Here is a 19997-nt window from a genome sequence, read left to right as displayed (position 1 = left end):
GCCAACCTCTGAACCGTCAGCACAGGTGGTAGCACCCTATGTACCTTCAGGGGAATGCCATGGAAGATGCCACTGCAGGACTTTGTCCCAGAGCCCCCAACAAACTGGCGACAACACCAGATGTTGAAATACCCATGACTGATTTAAGCATCCAGGGCCAATACTGCCTCCATTGTCCTTAGCCTGAATGGAATGCCAATGCTTGGATATTTTGAGTTTTACTGTGAAATCCTGGTTGCTTTGAATAATCACAGGCACATTTGGTGGGAAAGAAGCTGATAGTCCAATCCTATGCCTATCTATTCAGAAGGTAGTCCCATTATAAGTCAATAGGACTTACTCCCGGGTAAGTGTGGATAGGATTGCAGCCTGAGTCAAAGTTGAAAGGATTTGCTTTCCTGTAGTGGGCTAACAGCCCAATCCTATGCATGTCTATTCAGAAGTAAGTCCCATTATGTACAATGGGGCTTGCTCCCAGGAAAGTGTGCATAGGATTGCAGCCTAAGAGCCCAATCCTACACCTGTCTACTCAGAAGTAAGTCCCATTATAAGTCAATAGGATTTACTCCCTAGTAAGTGTGGATCGAATTGCCGCCTGGGACAAATTTGGAAGGACTCGCTTTCCTGTAGTAGGGTTGCAGCCCAAACCTAAGCGGGTCTACTCAGAAGTAAGTCCCATTATGTTCAATGGGGTTTGCTCCCAGCCCAGGAAAGTGTGCATAGCCTATCCACACGTTCCTGGGAGTAAGCCCCATTGACTAGAATGGGACTTACTTCTGAGTAGACATGCCTAGGCTTGGGCTGTGAAGCGGGAGAGGAGGGAGCGTGGCGCGTGCGCGGGGCCCCGGCCGCGGAGCAGGGGCGTGTCCGGGCGGCCTGCCCGCCTATCCGCAGCCGGAGTGGGACTGGGTTGGGACGGGGAGGAAGCATGGTCGGAGAGCGCCGCGGGCAGAGCTGCGAGGAGGCGGCAGGATGGCTGCGCTCGACGCCCGGGACCCCTACAGCCGCCCGGCGCGCAGGACGCAGTGGCTGGTGAGCGCCCTGGCGTTCCACTACGGGCTGGACGGCGGCGTGGAGAACGAGATCGTGGTGCTGGCCACGGGCCTGGACCAGTACCTGCAGGAGGTCTTCCACCACCTGGACTGCCGGGGCGAGGGCAGGATCCCCGGCGAGGACTTCCGCACGCTCTGCCGGGTGCTGGGGCTGCAGGAGCAGGAGCAGGAGGCGGCCGCCGACCCGGAGGAGTGCGCCGGCCTCTGCGAGGACCTCCCGGCGGAGCTGCCCTTCCGCCAGTTCCATGCCAGGCTGTGCGGCTACTTCAGCACCAGGGCCGGCTGCCAGGGCCGGCAGGGCTGCGCGGGGGTGGCCAGGCTGCCGGTGGGCCAGGAGAGCGAGCACATCGAGACCCAGATCCGGCTGCGCAGCCCGCTCCGCCGCCGCAAGGGGAAGGCGCAGGCGGCCGGGAAGGGGGGCGGCGGCGCCGGGGGCCCTTCCTCCGCCTCGCCCCCGCCTCCCGCTTCTTCCGGAGGGTCCTCGGGGCGCAGGCCGCCTCCGCTACCCCCGCCGGGCTCCTCGTGCTCTAGGGAGTGCTACGAGGAGATCGTGGCGCTGGAGCAGGCGGAGGACCGCATCGTCAAGCTGGAGGACGAGAACGCCAGTCTGCGCGAGCTGGTGGAGGACATGAGGGCGGCCCTGCAGAGCAGCGACGCCCGGTGCCTGGCGCTGCAGGTGAGCGGGCTGGGGGGGCGGGCGCCGCTTCCGTGGGCGAGCGGGGGAAGAGAGTGCCCCGGAGCACGTGCAGACGGTCTGTTCCTCTTCGTTCCGCATCTGGGATGCAGAAGAAGGGTTTGCAGGCTTTCTTGAGTCCTGGCAGACCCTCACTGAGCACTGCTTACACATAGGGCGGTGATGGTGTCGATGTAACAGCCCAATCCTATGCATGTCTACTACGAAGTAAGTCCCATTGTGGTCCACGAGGCTTACTCCTAGGTAAGCATAGATAGGATTGCAGCCTGAGAGCCCAAACCTGTGCATGCCTACTCAGAAGTAAGTCCCATTGTAGTCAGTGGGGCTTACTCCCAGGTAAGTGTGAATAGGATTGCAGCTATCCACACTTTCCTGGGAGTAAGCCCCATTGACTCTAATGGGACTTACTTCTGAGTAGGCATGCATAGGATGGGCTGTGAGGCTACAATTCTGTGCACAATTTCTTGAGAGTAAGCCCTACTGAAGACAGGGTGACCAGATGTCATAACCACAAAACAGGACCAGGCACACCAGAATGTAGGACATCCAAGAAAAATGTAGGACATGACAAAATAAAAGGTAGAAACACTTGTATATGGATTTCATGTGGTTGATTTAAACACTATATTATTATTAAACTTAACTATATTATGTATTTTTTTTACATGTAACTTTAAAAAACCACCTTGGGTGCCTTTGGGGAGAAAGGTGGAAAACAAATTAAATAAATAAATAAAATTTTTTCATTCCAAGAAGGGTATGCGCTGCCTGCTTACAGGGAAAAGGAGGGCATTTAAGTTATTTTCCAGGACAGGCTTAAAAAAGAAGACATGTCCTGGAAGAAGAGGACATCTGGTCACCCTGACTGAAGGTAATGGAACTGACTTCTGAGTAGACAAGCATAGAATTGTGCTCTGAGTATGTCTGATCATGTGCAGGGGGTCTTTGCACTGCTCTGCACTTCTGGGGCTAACTGCCAAGAATTCCGTATCAGGAAGCCTGCAGGCCTCCTGAAGTGTCTTGGGCCCCTTTATTCTTGCTCACCCCTGCCCCACCTTGAAAAAACAAGCAAACTTCACCTTCTCTGTTCAGAACTGTGAGGTTTCCCTGTAATTTTGAAAAATTGCTGCTTTTGCTGCTGCTTCTAGTAGCAGGTGGAAAAGACTGTGGCTGAAAGTGTCTCCAAACTTTGAAATGCAAGTAGCATGGAACCTAAGCATGAAGAACTGTTGCACGGGCTGGAGAGGTTGCTTGGTTTATTTAGCTTGTAAGCAGTAACAAAGTGAAGAACAAATGGAGAAAGCACTTCTTTGCTCATAAGTGAGTGCACAAATATATGCACAAACGTGATGCAATGACTCCTAAACAACTCTAATCTGAAAGCAGACTGTCTATGATGGTGCATTGTTTTGAGACATGAATTCTGATATATCAAGATAGCATTGTCAATATATCTGGGAAAAGAAAGCAAGTGACTTGGGTTTTCCTTCCTAGAAAAGCAGATCTAGTTTCTATAGTGAGCATCTGCTTTCAAGTTTGACTTAGTACTTCTGTTCATTCCCTGAAACTTCTTATGGTGTATGAGACTGAAAAGTCACTGGAGTTAGTATTGCTTAAGACAAGTACTTGAAAAGGTTCCTCCTCCCCAGAATCAAGACAAGCATGTTACTATTTAATTTGAGCTCTGCCTGAAGTCTTTTGGTCTGATGTCTGTCTATTATATTTTAGTTCTTTCAGAGTTTGTTTTAGCAAAAATCTGCACAAATGTGATGAACAACCAATCCTGTCCATATTGCTTCCAAGTAAATATATTTAAGGGCGCAATCCTAACCCCTTATGTCAGTGCTTTCCAGCACTGGCATAGTGGTGCCAGTGGGACACGTGCTGCTTCCTGCAGTTCGGTGTCACGCACCGAGATCTCCTCAAAGTAAGGGAATGTTTGTTCCCTTACCTCAGAGCAGCATTGCCCTTATGTGAGTGCTGGAAAGCACTGACATAAGGGGTTAGGACTGCGCCCTCAGTCAGTCCGCCAGTTAGCTAGTCTATCAGCCAGTCCTTTCTCCTTCCTCCAGCCTTTCCTCCTCCTGCTACCCACCAAACCCTTCCTCCTTCAGGTATTGCTTTTATTCCTGAGGGCCTTGTTGCCTCCAAGTGGCTGCAGCTGTGCAGCACACTCACAGCAATCTAAGCCCCTGGTGTTAACCCCATGCTCTCCAGACCTGCCAGAGCAGGAGGTCACTGTTGACACCATGCCCTGCTTCCTCGAGGGATTTTGCACGTTTCCATTACCGTGTGTACATTGAGTGGTTTATCTATAGAACTTACTTCCAAATAAAGTCAGGTAGGATCCAGATGGAAAAGTTGCAAAGAGAACCAGGGCCCAATCCTATGACGCCACTGCATGATACAGTGGTGTCTAAACAGCTGCCACTGTATCCTGTGGAGCCAGAGAAGCAGCCAGAGCTCTCCTTGTGATAAGGGAGGATGGGTCCTGGTGGCCCCGATGGGCCTGCTTGGAGATGCACCAGCTAATTAGCTGGTGCAGAACCGAGAAGACCCATATCAGGCTCCAAGGCTGAGGGGGATAGGTTTGGCAGCAGCCTCTGCCATCATCCCTGCCCCCTTCATGGACCTAAGCCTCCTCCGGTCTGTGCCCAGTTTTGCCCCCTCCCCTCTTTCCCCTGCCCTGAAATGCTTTCCCACCGCTTGGCAGGTGATTTACCATGGCACGCTCCTCCTGCTTCTACCACCAGCACGGAAACCCAACACCAACTGGCACTGGCCTCCCCATCAGCGCCTCTTCTTGCCTGACCACCTCAGTGTATCTTGTGGCACGTTTGTGACGGCCGATTCTAGGGCACTGTGAAGTTAACTCTCTCTTTCTGGCCAGTCTTGTCTTATTCCTGTCTTGTGTTCCTTCTCCTCTTAGTCTCCCTGTGTCCCTCCTGATTCAGTTCCCCTGTAGGCCTCTTGGCCCAGGCTCTTCTGTATCTGTACTCCTCTCTCTCATGTCCTTTCTTACCTTGCCCCTGATCCTCTCACTTCCTTTGCCTCTACCTCCTGTTTCCCCTCATCCCTTACCCTGAATCTGATTGCCCCATTTCTTCTTCCTCTGCTCTCTCTTCTACTCTCCTGCTCCTTGTCCATTCATTCCCTGCGTTTCTGCTGCTCTTAAACCTCCCGCTTCATTGCTCTTTTCCCTCATCTCTTGCCCCGCTGCCCTTCCCTCTGCTCCTTCACTTCCACCCTGTCCTTCTCTTGTCCCTAGCTTAAATCCTCCTGGTTCACCTTGGTTCCACCTCCCCAGTGAATCCCAATCTCAGTCTTGTAGCCTCTTGCACAGTTTGGTGCACCACCCCAAAAGGCAATGTCCCACTGCAAATCTTGGGAGACTTATAGCTTTATTCTTTCTGGATGCCCTTGATCCACCAGAGAAGTCAGAAGCAGTGGGAGCTATGCCATGGACTGATGGCTTGTGGACAGGCATTGGTCTGCAGACCATACTTTGAGAAGTACTAGTCTATGTTATGGAACTCTCATTTCAAGATCATCACCCTTCTTCCTATCTGTTAGAACTAGGGTCTCCAAACCCTGGCTGTGGGCCAAATCTGTCCCATAGCAAACTTCTGTCTGCCCCCCCCCCCAGAGAGCCTCCAGTCCTCCTCCTTGCCACAGGATGTGGTGATGGCATTTGGCCTGGATGCCTTTAAAAGGGGATTGAACAAGTTTCTGGAGGAAAAAATCCATTATGGGTTACAAGCCATGATGCGTATGCGCAACCTCCTGATTTTAGAAATGGGCTATGTCAGAATGCCAGATGCAAGGGAGGGCACCAGGAGGCAGGTCTCTTGTTATCTGGTATGTTCCCTGGTGCATTTGGTGGGCCGCTGTGAGATACAGGAAGTTGGACTAGATGGGCCTATGGCCTGATCCAGTGGGGCTGCTGTTCTTATGTTCTTAGATGCTTCTAGCCTTCCTGTCAGGGCCCTATAATCCTCCAGAGGCAATGGGGGGATGGGGAAGCCCTTCAGAAACATCCAAAGGCCTTTTAATGCCTTAAAACAGTGGTTCTCGCGCCTCTCCTGATCTTTGTAGCCATTGGCCACGGCTCCCCATTACAACACCTCACCTCAGTTACCCCCAAAATGGGGACGAAGGTGTTATAATTATACACTAGAAACAAGGCTGCCAGCACTCTAAGGCTGCAATCCTAACCACACTTACCTGAGAGTAAGCCCCATTGAACAAAATAGGACTTACTTCTGAGTAGACCTGGTTAGGATTGTGACCTGAGTTTGTTAGCAGCACACCTGGAGGGTTTTGGAAAGGGGGGGAAGTGATGAATTTGCAGGAGGGGAAGACTTTGTTTTGTATCTGCTAATTGCAAACTGATGCAAATTGAGACCTAGAGACTGTTTGGCTGGAATCCTAACCCCACTTTCCTGGGAGTAAGTTCCATTGAACACAATAGGACGTAGACCTAACTAGGACTGTGTCTTTTGTCTTACAATAGCAGCCCCCCCCAAAGTACCCCCCCAAAGGAGGCAGGAGAAAAAAGGGGAATGGCTAAAAAGGAATGGGGATTTTTCTTTTTAATCAATTTTTGGAGACAAAGCCATCAAGAGTGGCTTTTTTTCTGTTTTGAAGGGGGGAAGAAAAAGGTGAAGATCCTGGGTTAAGCTGACACAGAGCCCAAGCCTATGTAGGTCTACTCAGAAGTAAGCCCCATTTGAGTCAATGGGGCTTACTCCCAGGAAAGTGTGGAAAGGATTGCAGTCACATATAGCAAGATTACAACTCACCCCAAAGTAGATAGGGGGCTGCTCACACACATACACCCAGCATGCAGATGCCACCCCGTTCCCCCAGGCAAGACAGAGGGATGCAGGCTGGGGCATTTGGCCCCCCCCCACTAGGAGCAGAGGAAAGTGCTGCACTGCCTGTACTTACTCTTCCCTCCCAGTTTGAAACCTGTCAGGAGCGCCCCTGTGCTGATGAGATGCAGCACCTCCGCACTCTTCTCTCCACCAGCCTTGACCATTCCCAGGATGCCCAGGGCGAGGGGCACACTGGGAAATGTAGTCCTTGGGGCAAGGTTGCACATGGAGAGAGCTCCATGATGAGATGCGGCACCTCTGCCTGCCCAGCCAGCCTTCTCTCCCATTTCCCCCCACCATGTTTCACACTGCTTCACCCACTTCGTTCTCAGCTTTGGAAAAGAAGCAAGTCAGGAGGCAGCCAGTGCAGCTGAGCTTGGCAGCAGAGCAGCTGCTGGCCATCTCTCTCCCCCTGAGATGCCTGGTGATGCCCCTGGAGGCTAACCACGCCTCACTAGTGAGGCAGGGTACACAGATTGAATACCTCAGCGTTAAAATGTCACTTCCAGGTTCTGGCATCCCAGAGGCCTTAGAAGGCATTCTGAAGGCCCGGGAGGCTGGGAGCAGCCTCCCCATCCATCAGAACACCCTCCAGGGGCTTGGGGAGCAGAGTTCCTCTCACCTCTAGGCTCTCCAGATGTCAGAGGCTCAGATAAATCCTGGAACCTTGAACCGTAAGGCATGTCTGTGACCATTATTACAGGCCCAGTGCTGGAGCTAGTCCAGCACAAGCCATCGTTGGGCCAGCTCTGGCACTGGGCCCGTGGTCCGCTGCCCAGCAGCTCACCTGTACTGCTGGGCAGTGGAGAGGTGAATAGGGGCATGGCAGGATGTGTTCTGGGTGGACAGAGGGCAGGGAGAAGGCATGGCGGGGAAGGGAGGGGGCGGGACCTGAACCTTGCCGAATCTGGAGCCCCGCTGAATCTGCGTGGCCTGACATGGGACACCTTGATTCTGCGGCAGCTTAAGAGCTGCCGCAGAATTGAGTTGCCCCGTTATGGGGCTACTTCCTTTACCCAAGGGAAGGAGACAAAAGTTCCCTTCCCCTGGGGAGCTGCTGTGGGCTGCCCGGTTACGCGTTGGATGCCATGGCAGTGTCATGTGCTGGGCAGCTCAGGATTGGGCTGTCATTCATTTATTCATTCATCTAAGTTCCATCTCTAATGTATTTTTGTATATAAATTTATTTCAATTTATTTTCCCAGCTCTCAACACCATGCCAGTCATATGATGCGGCCCTCCAGCCAAAAAGTTTGGAGACCCCTGTATTAGAAGATGGAGGGCACCAGGATGCAGGTCTCTTGTTATCTGGTGTGCTCCCTGGGAATTTGGTGGGCCACTGTGAGATACAGGAAGCTGGACTAGATGGGCCTATGGCCTGATCCAGTGAGGCTGTTCCTAATGTTCTTATCAAAATGGTTCAGTTTCAGACAGAGGATGAGCCCTGCATACTTTTACAAAGTAGCTGTTGTGCTATGGTTTTGATGTTGGTTTGTTAGGTTCATGTGTGTTTTACTGGTGTTGGATGAATATGACTTGGGAAGTCTCTGTGTATATTTGATGTGTCATCCATTGTATTGTATTGGCAACCTTCAGTCTCGAAAGACTATGGTATCGCGCTCTGAAAGGTGGTTCTGGTCATCCATATCCTTTTGCCATTGGACCATATATTTTGAATATTTTTTAGAATTATAATTTAGAAATCAGATTTAGACATGCCAGTCTGAAAGAGGGTTAGAAAAACAAATGCATGTGGTTGTAGTGTTTATTTCTTCCTCTGCCCTTGTTGATTGTAGGTGGGATTGTGGAAGAGCCATGCTAATCATAAGAAAAATGGGACCTGCTTTATAGGTAACCGTAGACTATCGACTTCCAATCAGACATCCAAGTGCCTTCAAAGTGTTCTAAAGGAGGTTGAACTAATCCGGAGTTCTAGGGATGGACAAATTGAAGAAGCAATTAGATTTAATCAAGAACTGGAAAAAGAACTGAGGAATTCTCAAGGCGCCCTGTTTACCCTGGAAGAGTGCAATCGCAGTCTAAAGAGGGAGCAAGCCGAAATGAGGAAGAAAGTTGAAGAAGCGAGGCATGCTGTCCTTAACAGCCTTGGAAAAGTAAAAGAACTAGAAGCTAAAGCCAGCGAACTGCCACACTTGCAGATATATATCCAGCAGCTAGAATCAGAACTGCAATATTATAGGTAAGCCTGAAACCACAAAAGTAAATGTATATCAGACATCAAATTTAAATGTGGTTTGCAAGCCCAGTTGTAAATGTATCCTGAAATGTGGTGGATAAAGAATTGGGCACTACCTAGTTATTTTCCTAGTAGGAACTCAAAGCAAAGCTTTACTTATCTCCCTTCTAGTTAATGCCACAGCAAACATGATTTACTGGTAACAGCAGAGACCATCAAAGACAAGCCCAACCTGCTGCTGACAAAAGTCAGCAGATGTTAACAATCTTATTTAGGAGACGTTATTAATGGTGTTGTGGGAGTTGATGTTTGGAAAGGAAAACGTAATCTAATGGGAGAGACCATTTGAAAAAGCACAGCTGGTTGTCATTAAGGGCAAACTATAATGCATACAATAATGTTGCTTTATAGTTTTAAATGAGTACTTGTGCAACACTAGCTATTGTGGATTTTTCTTGCTTTGGGCTCTCTAACTTATCTGTATACTGTTGTCCAGAATACTGGGGACATGCTTAGAGAACCTTTCCCCCAGGAACACAAGAGTCTTTCTTTGTCTTATATGCTGCCTTTCTACACTACTGTTCAGCTACAAAAATGCTTCTTCACATGTTACCAAGTTTGTACATAAAAGGCACTTTCCTGAAGGAATTAATAATGTTGTCCTATAATGTGTGATGCACTGTTCCCCCCCCCATTGGCATGTAGCAAGAAACTCCATGTTTAAGTTGCACATGTTACTTGTATGTTAACCCCCACTTAGAAATACCTTCCTTGTAGGCTTGTATAGAACAGTCACTAGCTCATGGTTAAGTTGGAATTGAACAGTAGTTCTCTTTGTCCAGGTACAAAACTTGGGATCCTTGAGTACATTTTTACTCCATTCAGTTTTTCTGGTTATGTGAATTTCCAGGCATAACCATGGACTGGTGCTGGACACATTTACTGAAAACAAAGAGAAGAAACTTACTTGCCTAGTCTCCATGCTACTGGTCTCAAAGAGGGTCATATCTGATAGCAGCGGAAAAAGGGCAGATGAAGACAAGTATGGGATCATTTCCACCAAAAGAAAAATGGGTTTTGATAAATCCACCGCAGCAGTCATATTTAGGCCCTAAGTACTGTTAAATGATACTGTTCAGTTATACAGTATAGACCTAAAGTTTTTGGAAAAAGAGTGACTGGAAAAAGAGACTTTGAATAATTTGTAATTCTCACACTAGGGTTTATATTACATCATTAGGGGTAGCATACATACATACTGAGATTAGGCCTATAACAGCCAAGGCTGGGGGCTTTTGTGAGGGGCTGGGAAGGTCAGTCCTATGCTTCTTGGCTCTGGCTGGAGCAGCCATGCCAAAGCAGCTACCGCTGTATCCAGTGGGCACCCAGAAGCTGCCAGGAGTCTCCTGGGGGGGACACGACTTGCATCCCCTTCTCCTGAGGAAAGCCCCAACCCTGGCAATGAGTCATCTTGCATTTGTGCTTGCTGTTTTGCTGACCAGATGGAAAAGCCTCTATGTTGGGCCTTTTGGCCCGACCCGGCATTCAAGATTCAACAGAGCAGAGCTCTGCTGGTCCCATCCCCTCCTTCCTGGCCTCGGTTTGCACTCTCTCACTTACCCTGGCAGCAGCATGTCCTCCTCCTGCCAACGCTGGTCTTGGTACCTGACTGATGCAGGCCCAGCACCAGTGGTCGCTACTTTCTTGGTGCGGTAAATGTGTTTTACAGCACATTTATGGCACCCAGCACCAGCACTATGTAGGTATAGGATTGGGCCCTGATTCTCTATCATTGCTGAAAAGGAAGAGTGGGGTCTGGCTTTCTCCTGGGTATGAGTGGCTGTTGTAGACCCAGTTATTTCAGATTAGAGATGAAGTGACATCTCTTCAGGAGTGTGTGGAAAAACTGGACCAGAATGGCACACATTATGTTTAGAAGTGTAAGAATTAGCCAGGAAAGAAGGTGACTTGATATGTGTGTAAGGTGGGTGATCAGGGATGAAGTCCTTCAGACAGTGCAGCATCTGGGTGGATATATCCAGGACTGGTGCCAGGCTATTTTGAACCCTAGTCAAGGTTAACTATTTGCACCCCCTCCCCATTTTTTTCATAAGACTTGGGGTGCAATCCAAAGGTTTAGTTGGGCCAGCGCAAGTCCCTTGCATCAGCCTAGACTAGAGGTATCGTGAAAGCAAAAGTAAGGCATCTTTATGCCACCATGGGAAGAGGCAGACCAGCACACAGATGTGCGCTGGCCTTTGGAGGCTGAATTTGGTCTCCAGTATGCCAGGGTCAGGTAAGTTTGTGCCGGACTGCCTCAGCTGGTAGAGGGGTCTTGGGAGGACAGAGGAAAAGCAATCTGGGGGTGTTCCAGGGCAAGGGGAGAGCAGGGGGCAGATGGACCTTGGGCGGTCTGGGCCCAAGAGGAGAGTGGAGCCAGGATCTGGCACTTAGGCTGGATCCTAACCCCTCTCCTGGGCAATCCGGCACTGGGCTGGGCTGCTCAGATCTGTGTCACCTCTTTAGGTGACACAGTAGTCCCATTTGGGCCACTACTGTGTTATGCTGGGTAAGGGGCACTAACCCTGGATGTACAGTTATTTTTCTAGGTTCTGGGGAGGGAAGGGTAGGCTCTCAATAACTTTTGAAGGGAAGCATAATTCTGTAATTTATAGGAAAAGATGTAAATAAAAGTATGTGACAATGGAATTCCAATTTGGCACTAGTGCATCAGCTTGTAACAGTTTTTCAGAGGTACTGCAATCTAATTATAGTTCAACTTCATGGATTTTTGCATGTTAGTACAAAATGCCATTCTCATCTTCAGTGTTTGTTAGCAAGTGCAATGAGTTTTAGGAGTAGTCAAAGAGATACTAGGCAGAATCCTTACACTTCTGCCTTCTGTTTAAAAAGAAGTGTTTTCATGTATGCTTCATTGTTTCCTCAAGTTCAGTGTTTCTCAACCAGGGGAATGGGTACCATCAGTGGTACTTGAGGACGTGTCTGCTGGTACTTGCAGGACCCCTAGACCTGTACCGCCCTGCAGTGAGACCAGGAACATGATAAAACAAACAGCGGTAGGAGGCTCAGCTTGGTGGGCAGAGCTCCAAAGCATAAGAACATAAGAAGAGCTCCGCTGAATTAGGTCATAGGCCCATCTAGTCCAGCTTCCTGTATCTCACAGTGGCCTACCAAATGCCTCAGGGAGCACACAAGGCAACAAGAGACATGTATCCTGGTGCCTTCCCTTGCATCTGGCATTCTGATATAATCCAGAGGTATCTTTCTGGCATTCTGAGGTAGCATGTTTTTCCATTCTCAAAAAAGTCTCGCCTACCCTGAGTCTCTTACTGGTGTTGTCATGTCACATCTGATCTGTCACAATAATGTCATCGCTAGTTACTGCTTGTGGTATTTCAAATAGGTGAACCATGTGTAGTGGTGTGTAGGAGGACAAACCTTGAGAAATACTGCTCTAGTCTGAATATGATGCAGAGGTAAGCATATCTGTGTTTCTCAGATTTTGGTGGGACTGATACACTGTCTAAAAATTATGGGCAACCCTCCACAGATCAAACCAGTTGCTGGCCATACAAGGTTAAATGTGGTGAAGATTATATCCCTCATTACTGCTGACACAAGATCTCAATCTAATTTAAAAGCAACAACAGGTAGGGGATAATGTTTCCATGCCTGGTCGCCACTAAATTGTGTTTCACTGAAAATGGAGGAAACCAGAAACCAAAGCCAGAAGTTTGATTGAATAGCTGGCTTTGCAGTTTTTAATATATCTGGGAGTTCACGTTCCTGTTGTTTTTTTTGTATATAATGAGAACAATTACAGTATTAGGCTGTACAAAGCCATGTGTGTAAAAATACTCTGACCAAGAACACGTATTGAACCTTCCTCATACAGCCCTGTTGTAGAAGGGACAGGGAGTGTAATGGGCTGAAGGTCTTTTTGTGGTCTGTGTCTACTGGTTTCTTTGTTCACATTCAGGGTGACCAGATACAAAGGGGGGCAGAGTGTCTATACCTTTAACTATTGTATAGAAGAGGGAATTTTGGCAGGTGCAGCTTTTTAAACCCTTCCATGTTAAGCTGAACCTACCAAAATTCCCTCTTCTATACAATAGTTAAAGGTATAGACACTCTGCCCCCCTTTGTATCTGGTCACCCTGTTCACATTGTCAAAATGAATCTGCAGGACCAAACACAGGCACCAAGATAGACAAAATGAAACCTGAGTCTAGCACTGGAACCAGTCCATCCAGTTTATGAAGAGAGACCTGCACCTTCATCATCAGTGATACATCTTGTCTTGGTGCTGAGCTAACATATCTTTGATTGCCTGTCTCTGAACAGGGCTCTGGTCCTGGAATTGTAGCATCTTGCATGTTCAGTCTGTTGAATTGTTTTGGGATATTTGGCTGCAGTTTCCAGTTTCTGTCTTTCTCAGTGATTTTCAACCACAGCACATTGGTGTGCCACGAATGGTCTACTGGTGTGCCATGGGAGGGTCGTATGTTAGTAGGGCCACTGGGGGATATGAGCCCCTGGCCGAAAGTGCAGTGTGCCTTGCCAATTTCAAAAAATTGATGGTTTGGATAGACCATTTTCGTGCCTTCTCAATGTGCCATGAAATAAAAAGAATGAAAATCACAGTCTTTGATTATGTGCAATTTTCTAGAGAAGAATTGCAGAATAGCACCTGACTTTGGCTTCTCTGTTGGGTCTCCTTCATTCTGATGTGTACTGTGCCTGAATTTGTGATGTGACACAAAGGGGCAGTCAAGACAAGGGAATTTGTTTTATTTATTTGAAAACATTTCTGTCCCACCTTTCTTGAATTGTTCTACAGGTAGGATAAAACAAACTAAAACAATCAATAAGAAGTCCAGCTCAAAATATGGATAAAGCTATTAGTGGCTAAGAATTAGGAAGTCCCTATTACAACTTTCTCTCTGCCATTAATACATTGACACAATCCTAACTTACGCTGGAACAGGCAGGCCTGCACTGAATCCAGTGCGAGATAGATGCGGGCTGAGGCACAACTTGGAGTAAAGGGATTTTATTTTCCTTACACCATGTCGCATGCCAACGAACCCTATGGGGTGTCTCAGATCTCCACCTGCAATTTCACAATCACAAATCCAAGCAGCCTGTGTAATGCTGTTCGGGCCAGGGCCAGGTGTTAGGATCTAGCCTGCTCGCCAGTCCCACCCAGCTCCCGGGCCCAGTCTGCCTCCCAGGCAGCCCTCCCCCCACCCAAAATGCCCACTTTACACCTTCATTACACCCTCCCACCACCCTCTTCCAACCCCTGTACTGGCCTGCCCAGGCCAGCACAATGTGCCCCATTTGGATGCAGGTCTGTTGTTGCTAGACCAGCTCACACCCTCGTGCTGGTCTAACCTGCTCCTGAGTAGCCACAAATGTTCATGACACTCAGAAGCCAGCAGAAGGAACTGGCTCAAAGAAAAGTCTGGATTGTGGTATAAGGTGGCCTCAGGAACCTGTCTGCAAAACAGAGACAATAATACTGACCTGGTACCAGGGATGGGCAAGTCCAGCATGGCTTGAGTCGAATCTCCACCGATGTGACTCAACTCAAAAATGAGTCCTAATGGGAGCACTTTCAGAGTCGCCCAGAGCATTTTTGTGACTCGAAAAGTCTTAAGTCATTCCCTTAAAAAAAAACCCAGCCATGGGAAAAAAACAAGGCTGTTACCAGGGTGTGTGTGTGTGTGTGTGTGTGTGTGTTTGTGTTGGAGTTTTCTTTAACCACTCCCCTGATGTCCCCATTCCATCTGTAACAAGGCAGGAGGAGGTGGGACAGACTGCGTGAGAGCAAGGACAGAAGTGGTAAGAGGGAGGAGGGTCACACACAGCAGCTGTGAGGCTTACCCAAACGACCCAATCCTTTGCAGGTTTGCTCAGAATTAGTCCCATTTGTGCCAGTTGTTCAATGAGGCTTCCTCTTCCCAAGTAACAACAGAGCCTACCAGTAGCATAGTCAGAGGGGATGCAGAGCACTAAGTTGTGCAGGCTTGCAAAGCACCATGTGATGGAGCATCAGCTCAGGCATGCAAGTGGCCCCTTCCCCTTCAGAGCAGGGACATGCAGTGCAGGGACGGCAGGTGAGGCAGAACTGCCCTGTCGTTGTCCATGGAAAAACATTGCAGCTGCCCTGCCTGCTTACACCCGAGGAGGCCCAAGTGCCTGTGTGACTCAAGTTTCCTTGAGTCAACAAAAAATACTGATTTTCACAACTTGAACTCGAATAACCTGACTCGAGTTCACATCCCTGCCTGGTACCATATATGCTTGTTGTAATGATTCTAGCAAGATAATGAAACACTTAAAGGACAAAGTGCTATATAAATGCTATTTCTTCCCTTCAATGTTTTTCAAAGATAGCATTGTGGAGATTTGCAATCACTAAAATAGTCATGTTCTTCCTTAACCTGCTACTTCCTCTCACTTGGCATGTAAGAATTCAGATGGAGCTATTTGTGGCATTAGAGCTATCTTGTCTTCTGTTTATGAGGCAAAAATCTAAAAACAGCCATGTTATCCAGAATAATTTCTCTCAGCATTGGATACAGTATTTTCTTGTCTGTAGGTCTGCAGACACTCAACATTTCATTAAGTAGTTTGCTTTTCTAAAGGATTCCTAGAGGTGCTTGTCGTTCATGTAGGGTTTATTGTGACACTCTTCTAAGCTCTTTACTGTGGAGATTTATCCCTTTAATTTTAGTGGCACTCATTCCAAGCAGTGTGGTTAGAACTGAGGCTGTAGATAACGGTTGGTAGAGGTGCTACTGAGGAACAACTTCTTCTTTCACTGGTCGGAGAGAAGGACCAGACCTAGATTCTCAGTGCTCAAGGTCAGTCCTAGAAACTTGCCTCCCAAGATGTTTTCTGACAGTTTAATTGTGCATGAAGCTCACTTTTAAGAAAAGGGAGGCTAACTAGTTAAAGGTCAATGGGGGAATGCCTGCCTAGGCTTGCCCTATCCAGGTTTCTTAAGGCTGCAGCACATGAAAGTCCATGATAAGAGTGTTTTATCTGTACTGCTTGTGACCAAAGACCTGCTCCTTGTAAGGAGTATTTTTCAGGGTTCTTTTGGTTAAGGAGAGGATTTAGAAGCATGGGAAATTCAGAATATGCTCTGCAAAATAAAATCAGATAGTTTCCATGGAAGCATGAGAATCATTTTTTAAAAAGGAACAAGTTTCTAACCTTCATTAGTTATTGAGTTGTGGTGGAGGGGAAGGAGTTGTAGGAATTGGTAGGTGCTTCTATCTCTGTAATAGATTACTGTAAATCAAGGGGGATTCTCAGCTTTATTGACACTTATATTAAATTAAAAAAAATTGTTGCCTCTTTTTTTCCTTTGCTTAAAGGGGCTTCAGACTTTATGTAATGGTTGGGGAAACAGGATACCAAAGTGAGTCATGCTTCCTGTTCTGTGTATCTCTTTGTAACATCCAAAGTGAAGAAGTCTGCAACTTCTCTCCACATTAATAGTTTGGCAGTGATGGAGAAGCAAAATTTATATTCCAGATATCACGAAAAGAGGCAGAGAACAAGAGCTTCAACTGACACATGTTCACTTCTGAAAGCCCTGGCTAGCTTTGCATGTCTTCCAAAGCTCAGACCTGTGCTTCCAATCTAGCAGATATGCTGAGTGTAGTTGACTTTATAGTTGACAATATTTTTGTGATGTTTTTTGCTTAAGAGGTCACATATCACTGCATGCAGTTATTGCAAAACATGCCGCTTACCTTCTTAATGGATTCCTTGTGCCTGACAGAACTTCAGTTGGAGGGTGAGGCTGCAATCCTGTGTACACTTACAAGAGTGTAAGTCCCATTGAAATAAGTAAGACTTACTTCTGAGTAAGCATGCGTAGGGTTGTACTGCCAGTTGCCCTGTATTGTATAGATACAATAAATTATGCTGCACACCTATGCACATTTACCTGGGAGTAAGTCTCATTGAACTCAGTGGCGCTTAGTTCCAAGTAGATTTTTTATAGGCTTGTGCTTTTTTGACCAGAGCTGAATAGAGATCAGAGAGAACAAGATAAAAGGGAATGCTGCCACTTATATTACACATTGGTCCACATTTTGTGACATTTTTTTGTGATTCATTATAGAGCTTGTGATTGATGGTGAAATGGCTTTTTGTGTGTTTGTGATGCTGATCAATGGGATGACATTTTTTACATATTGTATACCTTGGGCCAGGGCTTCTCAAACTGGGGCTTAGTGCCATACCAGCCTGTGGGCCCTGGACTCAGCCCCCTTAAGGGGCAGGGACAGGGGGAAGGCAGCAACTTGATCCCCAGGATCACGATGCTAAGAGGGCTGCAGGGACTGGCATGCACTTACCAGTCCCTGCTGCAGTCTCTCAGGGGTACGGGGAGCCCTGCGCGACCCTCCACAGGGCTCCCCATGTCCCATGTGAAAGCTGAGCGATTGCGCTCCACTTCTGGTTTACGATTGCAAATCGGAGGCGGAGTGCGATTGCTCCGCTTTCACTTTCTGAAGGTTGGGGAGCCCTGCGGAGGGTTGCGCAGGGTTCCCTGCATCCCTGGGAGGCTGCAGCAGGGACTGGTAAGTGCATGCCAATTCCTGCACCCCACTTAGTGATGCGATCCTGGGGATTGTGTTGCTGCCTTCCCCGCTCCTCCGCAATGACTTACTGCGGTCCTCAAACTCCCTGTGAGTTTGAAATATGAAAATCCATTTTGCCCAAAGCAGCAGTTCTCCCCGCAAGTTTGAGAACTGCTGCCTTGGGCAATATGGAGTTTCATGGATTGCACTAATTAAAAGAAAACAAAATGCTTCTATTGTTGTAAAGTGCAATAGCAGGACAGGGACAAATGGAACAATTCACAGGGTGTCATCTTGCATTTTTACTTGTTGCATCTTTTGCTAGATTCATGTGGTGTTGGGAGCCTGGATAATTAATATCAGAAGAACAGATGCTTTTTGCAGCATGTTCTCATGGCTATCATCTGGAAACTATAAAACCAAAATAATTCGTAAGTTATTGCTTCTTTGAGCTGTTAAGTCTTTCTCTAAGTATTTACTATTCCAAGCAGGAGGGAACCAGGTGCAGTAGATTTGAATGCAACAGGTCATGTGTAGTGCAGTAGATTTTTTCTGTCTTTGGATCACACTGTTTTGAGTTTTGTCTTGCTATTTGGTACCTTAGTATATCTTTCCTGGTGTTTGGAGATGTGGAACTCCCCTTCTCATTTAGTACAAAGATAGCAACCTGTAACTATGCAGACTCATCCTATCCATACATACTTTGAAGTAAGTCTTGCTGAATTCATTTGGGCTTCCAAAATAAATGTGAATTGGACTGGGCTATTAATTTTAATTTTGGGGCCCAGTCAGCTAAGCATGCTATAATTTCAGTGAATGAGACTCTAGTACTTTCAGCTGGGACTGCATGGCAATCCTGTTTAAGCTATGAACCTCTATGAAATGAGTAAAGGCTGCATAGCCTAATGTAGCGGTGCTCAAAGTTGCATCTGCTGCGGTCCCAGTCTGGATCACATCTGAGTGTTCTGCCCAGGTGCCATGTGAAGTCCTCCTCATTTGGAGCTCAGGGCAGTCATGTTGTCTACCTGGCGTCCCAAAAGGCAACACAACAGGACATCTGGGCAGATGTGACTATCCAGAGCATCCCTGTCCCCCCATCTAGGGGGATGTTGCATGGTTCCTGAGTGGAATCAAAAGGTCTGCTCACTGGGCAGACAGATCCACGCGAATGCTGGATCCGGCCCCTGGGCCACAGTTTGCACAGTTCTGGTCTAATGGATTGCACTCTCCCTCCCCCCATATGTAGTGCCCTTTACCATTATGTACCGAGTGAGCTTTTGTTGTCTCTAAGGTTCTTCTTACCTCTTCATCCTACTGTCTGTAAGTATTCTGCTGATCCTTTCGTTTGTGGCATAACATTTCCTAGAAACAAGTTTGTACTTGCAAAACCAAATCACTGCTCTACTAAAGCTAGTTCAGATTTTAATTTCACCTCATAACTTTATATGGATGAAAAAAGCTTTCGTTATTACAATAATGTAGCAATAAACATGCACATACTTATACTGTATTATCTTCCTTTTATATGTGCTGATAATTTCCAAATATGTTGCAGGACTAAGAATATAATTTCAGAGCAATGTTTATTTGGAATTGTCCTGTCATTGTATGCATTGGATTACAGTTTAAAGCATTCAAAGCTGAAAGAGAAATATGGAAATGGGAACTGAACCTATGAGTTAAGCAAAGAGCTGTTGAAACAGCTAGGATAAATAGGGTCACTTGCAGAGTTAATAGGAAAACTCACTGAATGTGCTTCAGTCTTGATTGCTCACTTTTTCCCCCCAACAAATCTGCTGTAAGCAAAATAATGCTCCAGTTTTTTTCTGGATGTTTTCACGTCCTCTCTTTCTTTTGCCACCCTGCTGTCAGCCATTGTTACCATGGACTGAGTATAGTTAATCATTAATTACATGCAAGCAAATAAAAGAATTGTGGACATTCTTTGCTTCACAGTATGAGTGTGCATCTAGTAATGTCAGTTATAATGGATACTCTTCAGCTGTAGTGTCTAGTATTAAAAAAACAAAACATGACCCATTATATTAAATTCTCCGGAGTGATGCTGCAATTCCTTAAACTAAACAGCACTTTCTTTTAAAGTGTATTTTGTGAGGACTGCTATAAATTATAGCAGGCTAATCACATTTCACTTGCCAGCCTGATCAATCCTCGTCTGTTGAATGTGATGGCTGAACAAAGCAAAATCTCCCCATCTCAGGCCTTTTTAGTTTTGAATATCTTGTGAAAGTTGCATTTTATTACAGCATACTTAGTTTTTTAATGAAGTATTGGTGGGCTACTCATTAAATTGCCCTTTTTCTAATTTGATTCTTGACAAAAAATATTCAGTAACTTATCAGAGCTGAAGCAATTCCGTAAAAACATAATGGTCTCATCACCAAGAATTCTCCCTGTTCACTCAAGCAGCCCTTCATTTACACAGTTCCTGAGATCCCATAAGCCTGTATGGGAGCTGTTTGTTGCACATATTGTGGCTGTCACTTAGCAACCCACATTGTGATGCACACCTTCCGTATGCTGAAATAC

The 19997-nt window shown here is 47.0% G+C and overlaps 1 protein-coding gene across 1 annotated transcript in view; it reads left to right on the top strand.

The window, feature by feature from the left end:
- Positions 1–972: 972 nt before the first annotated feature.
- EFCC1 (EF-hand and coiled-coil domain containing 1) overlaps positions 973–19997 on the top strand; it is a 102761-nt gene continuing 83736 nt past the window's right edge. The window contains exons 1-2 of the mRNA XM_066612966.1: positions 973–1728; positions 8420–8823. Coding sequence (XP_066469063.1) covers positions 973–1728; positions 8420–8823 — 1160 coding nt within the window. The remainder of the gene's footprint in view (positions 1729–8419; positions 8824–19997) is intronic.

The sequence above is a fragment of the Tiliqua scincoides genome, chromosome 2 (assembly GCF_035046505.1).
Source record: "Tiliqua scincoides isolate rTilSci1 chromosome 2, rTilSci1.hap2, whole genome shotgun sequence".
In the NCBI taxonomy this organism is placed as follows: Eukaryota; Metazoa; Chordata; class Lepidosauria; order Squamata; family Scincidae; genus Tiliqua; species Tiliqua scincoides.
Note: the sequence above shows the minus strand (reverse complement) of the source record. Positions and strands in the feature narration are given on the sequence as shown.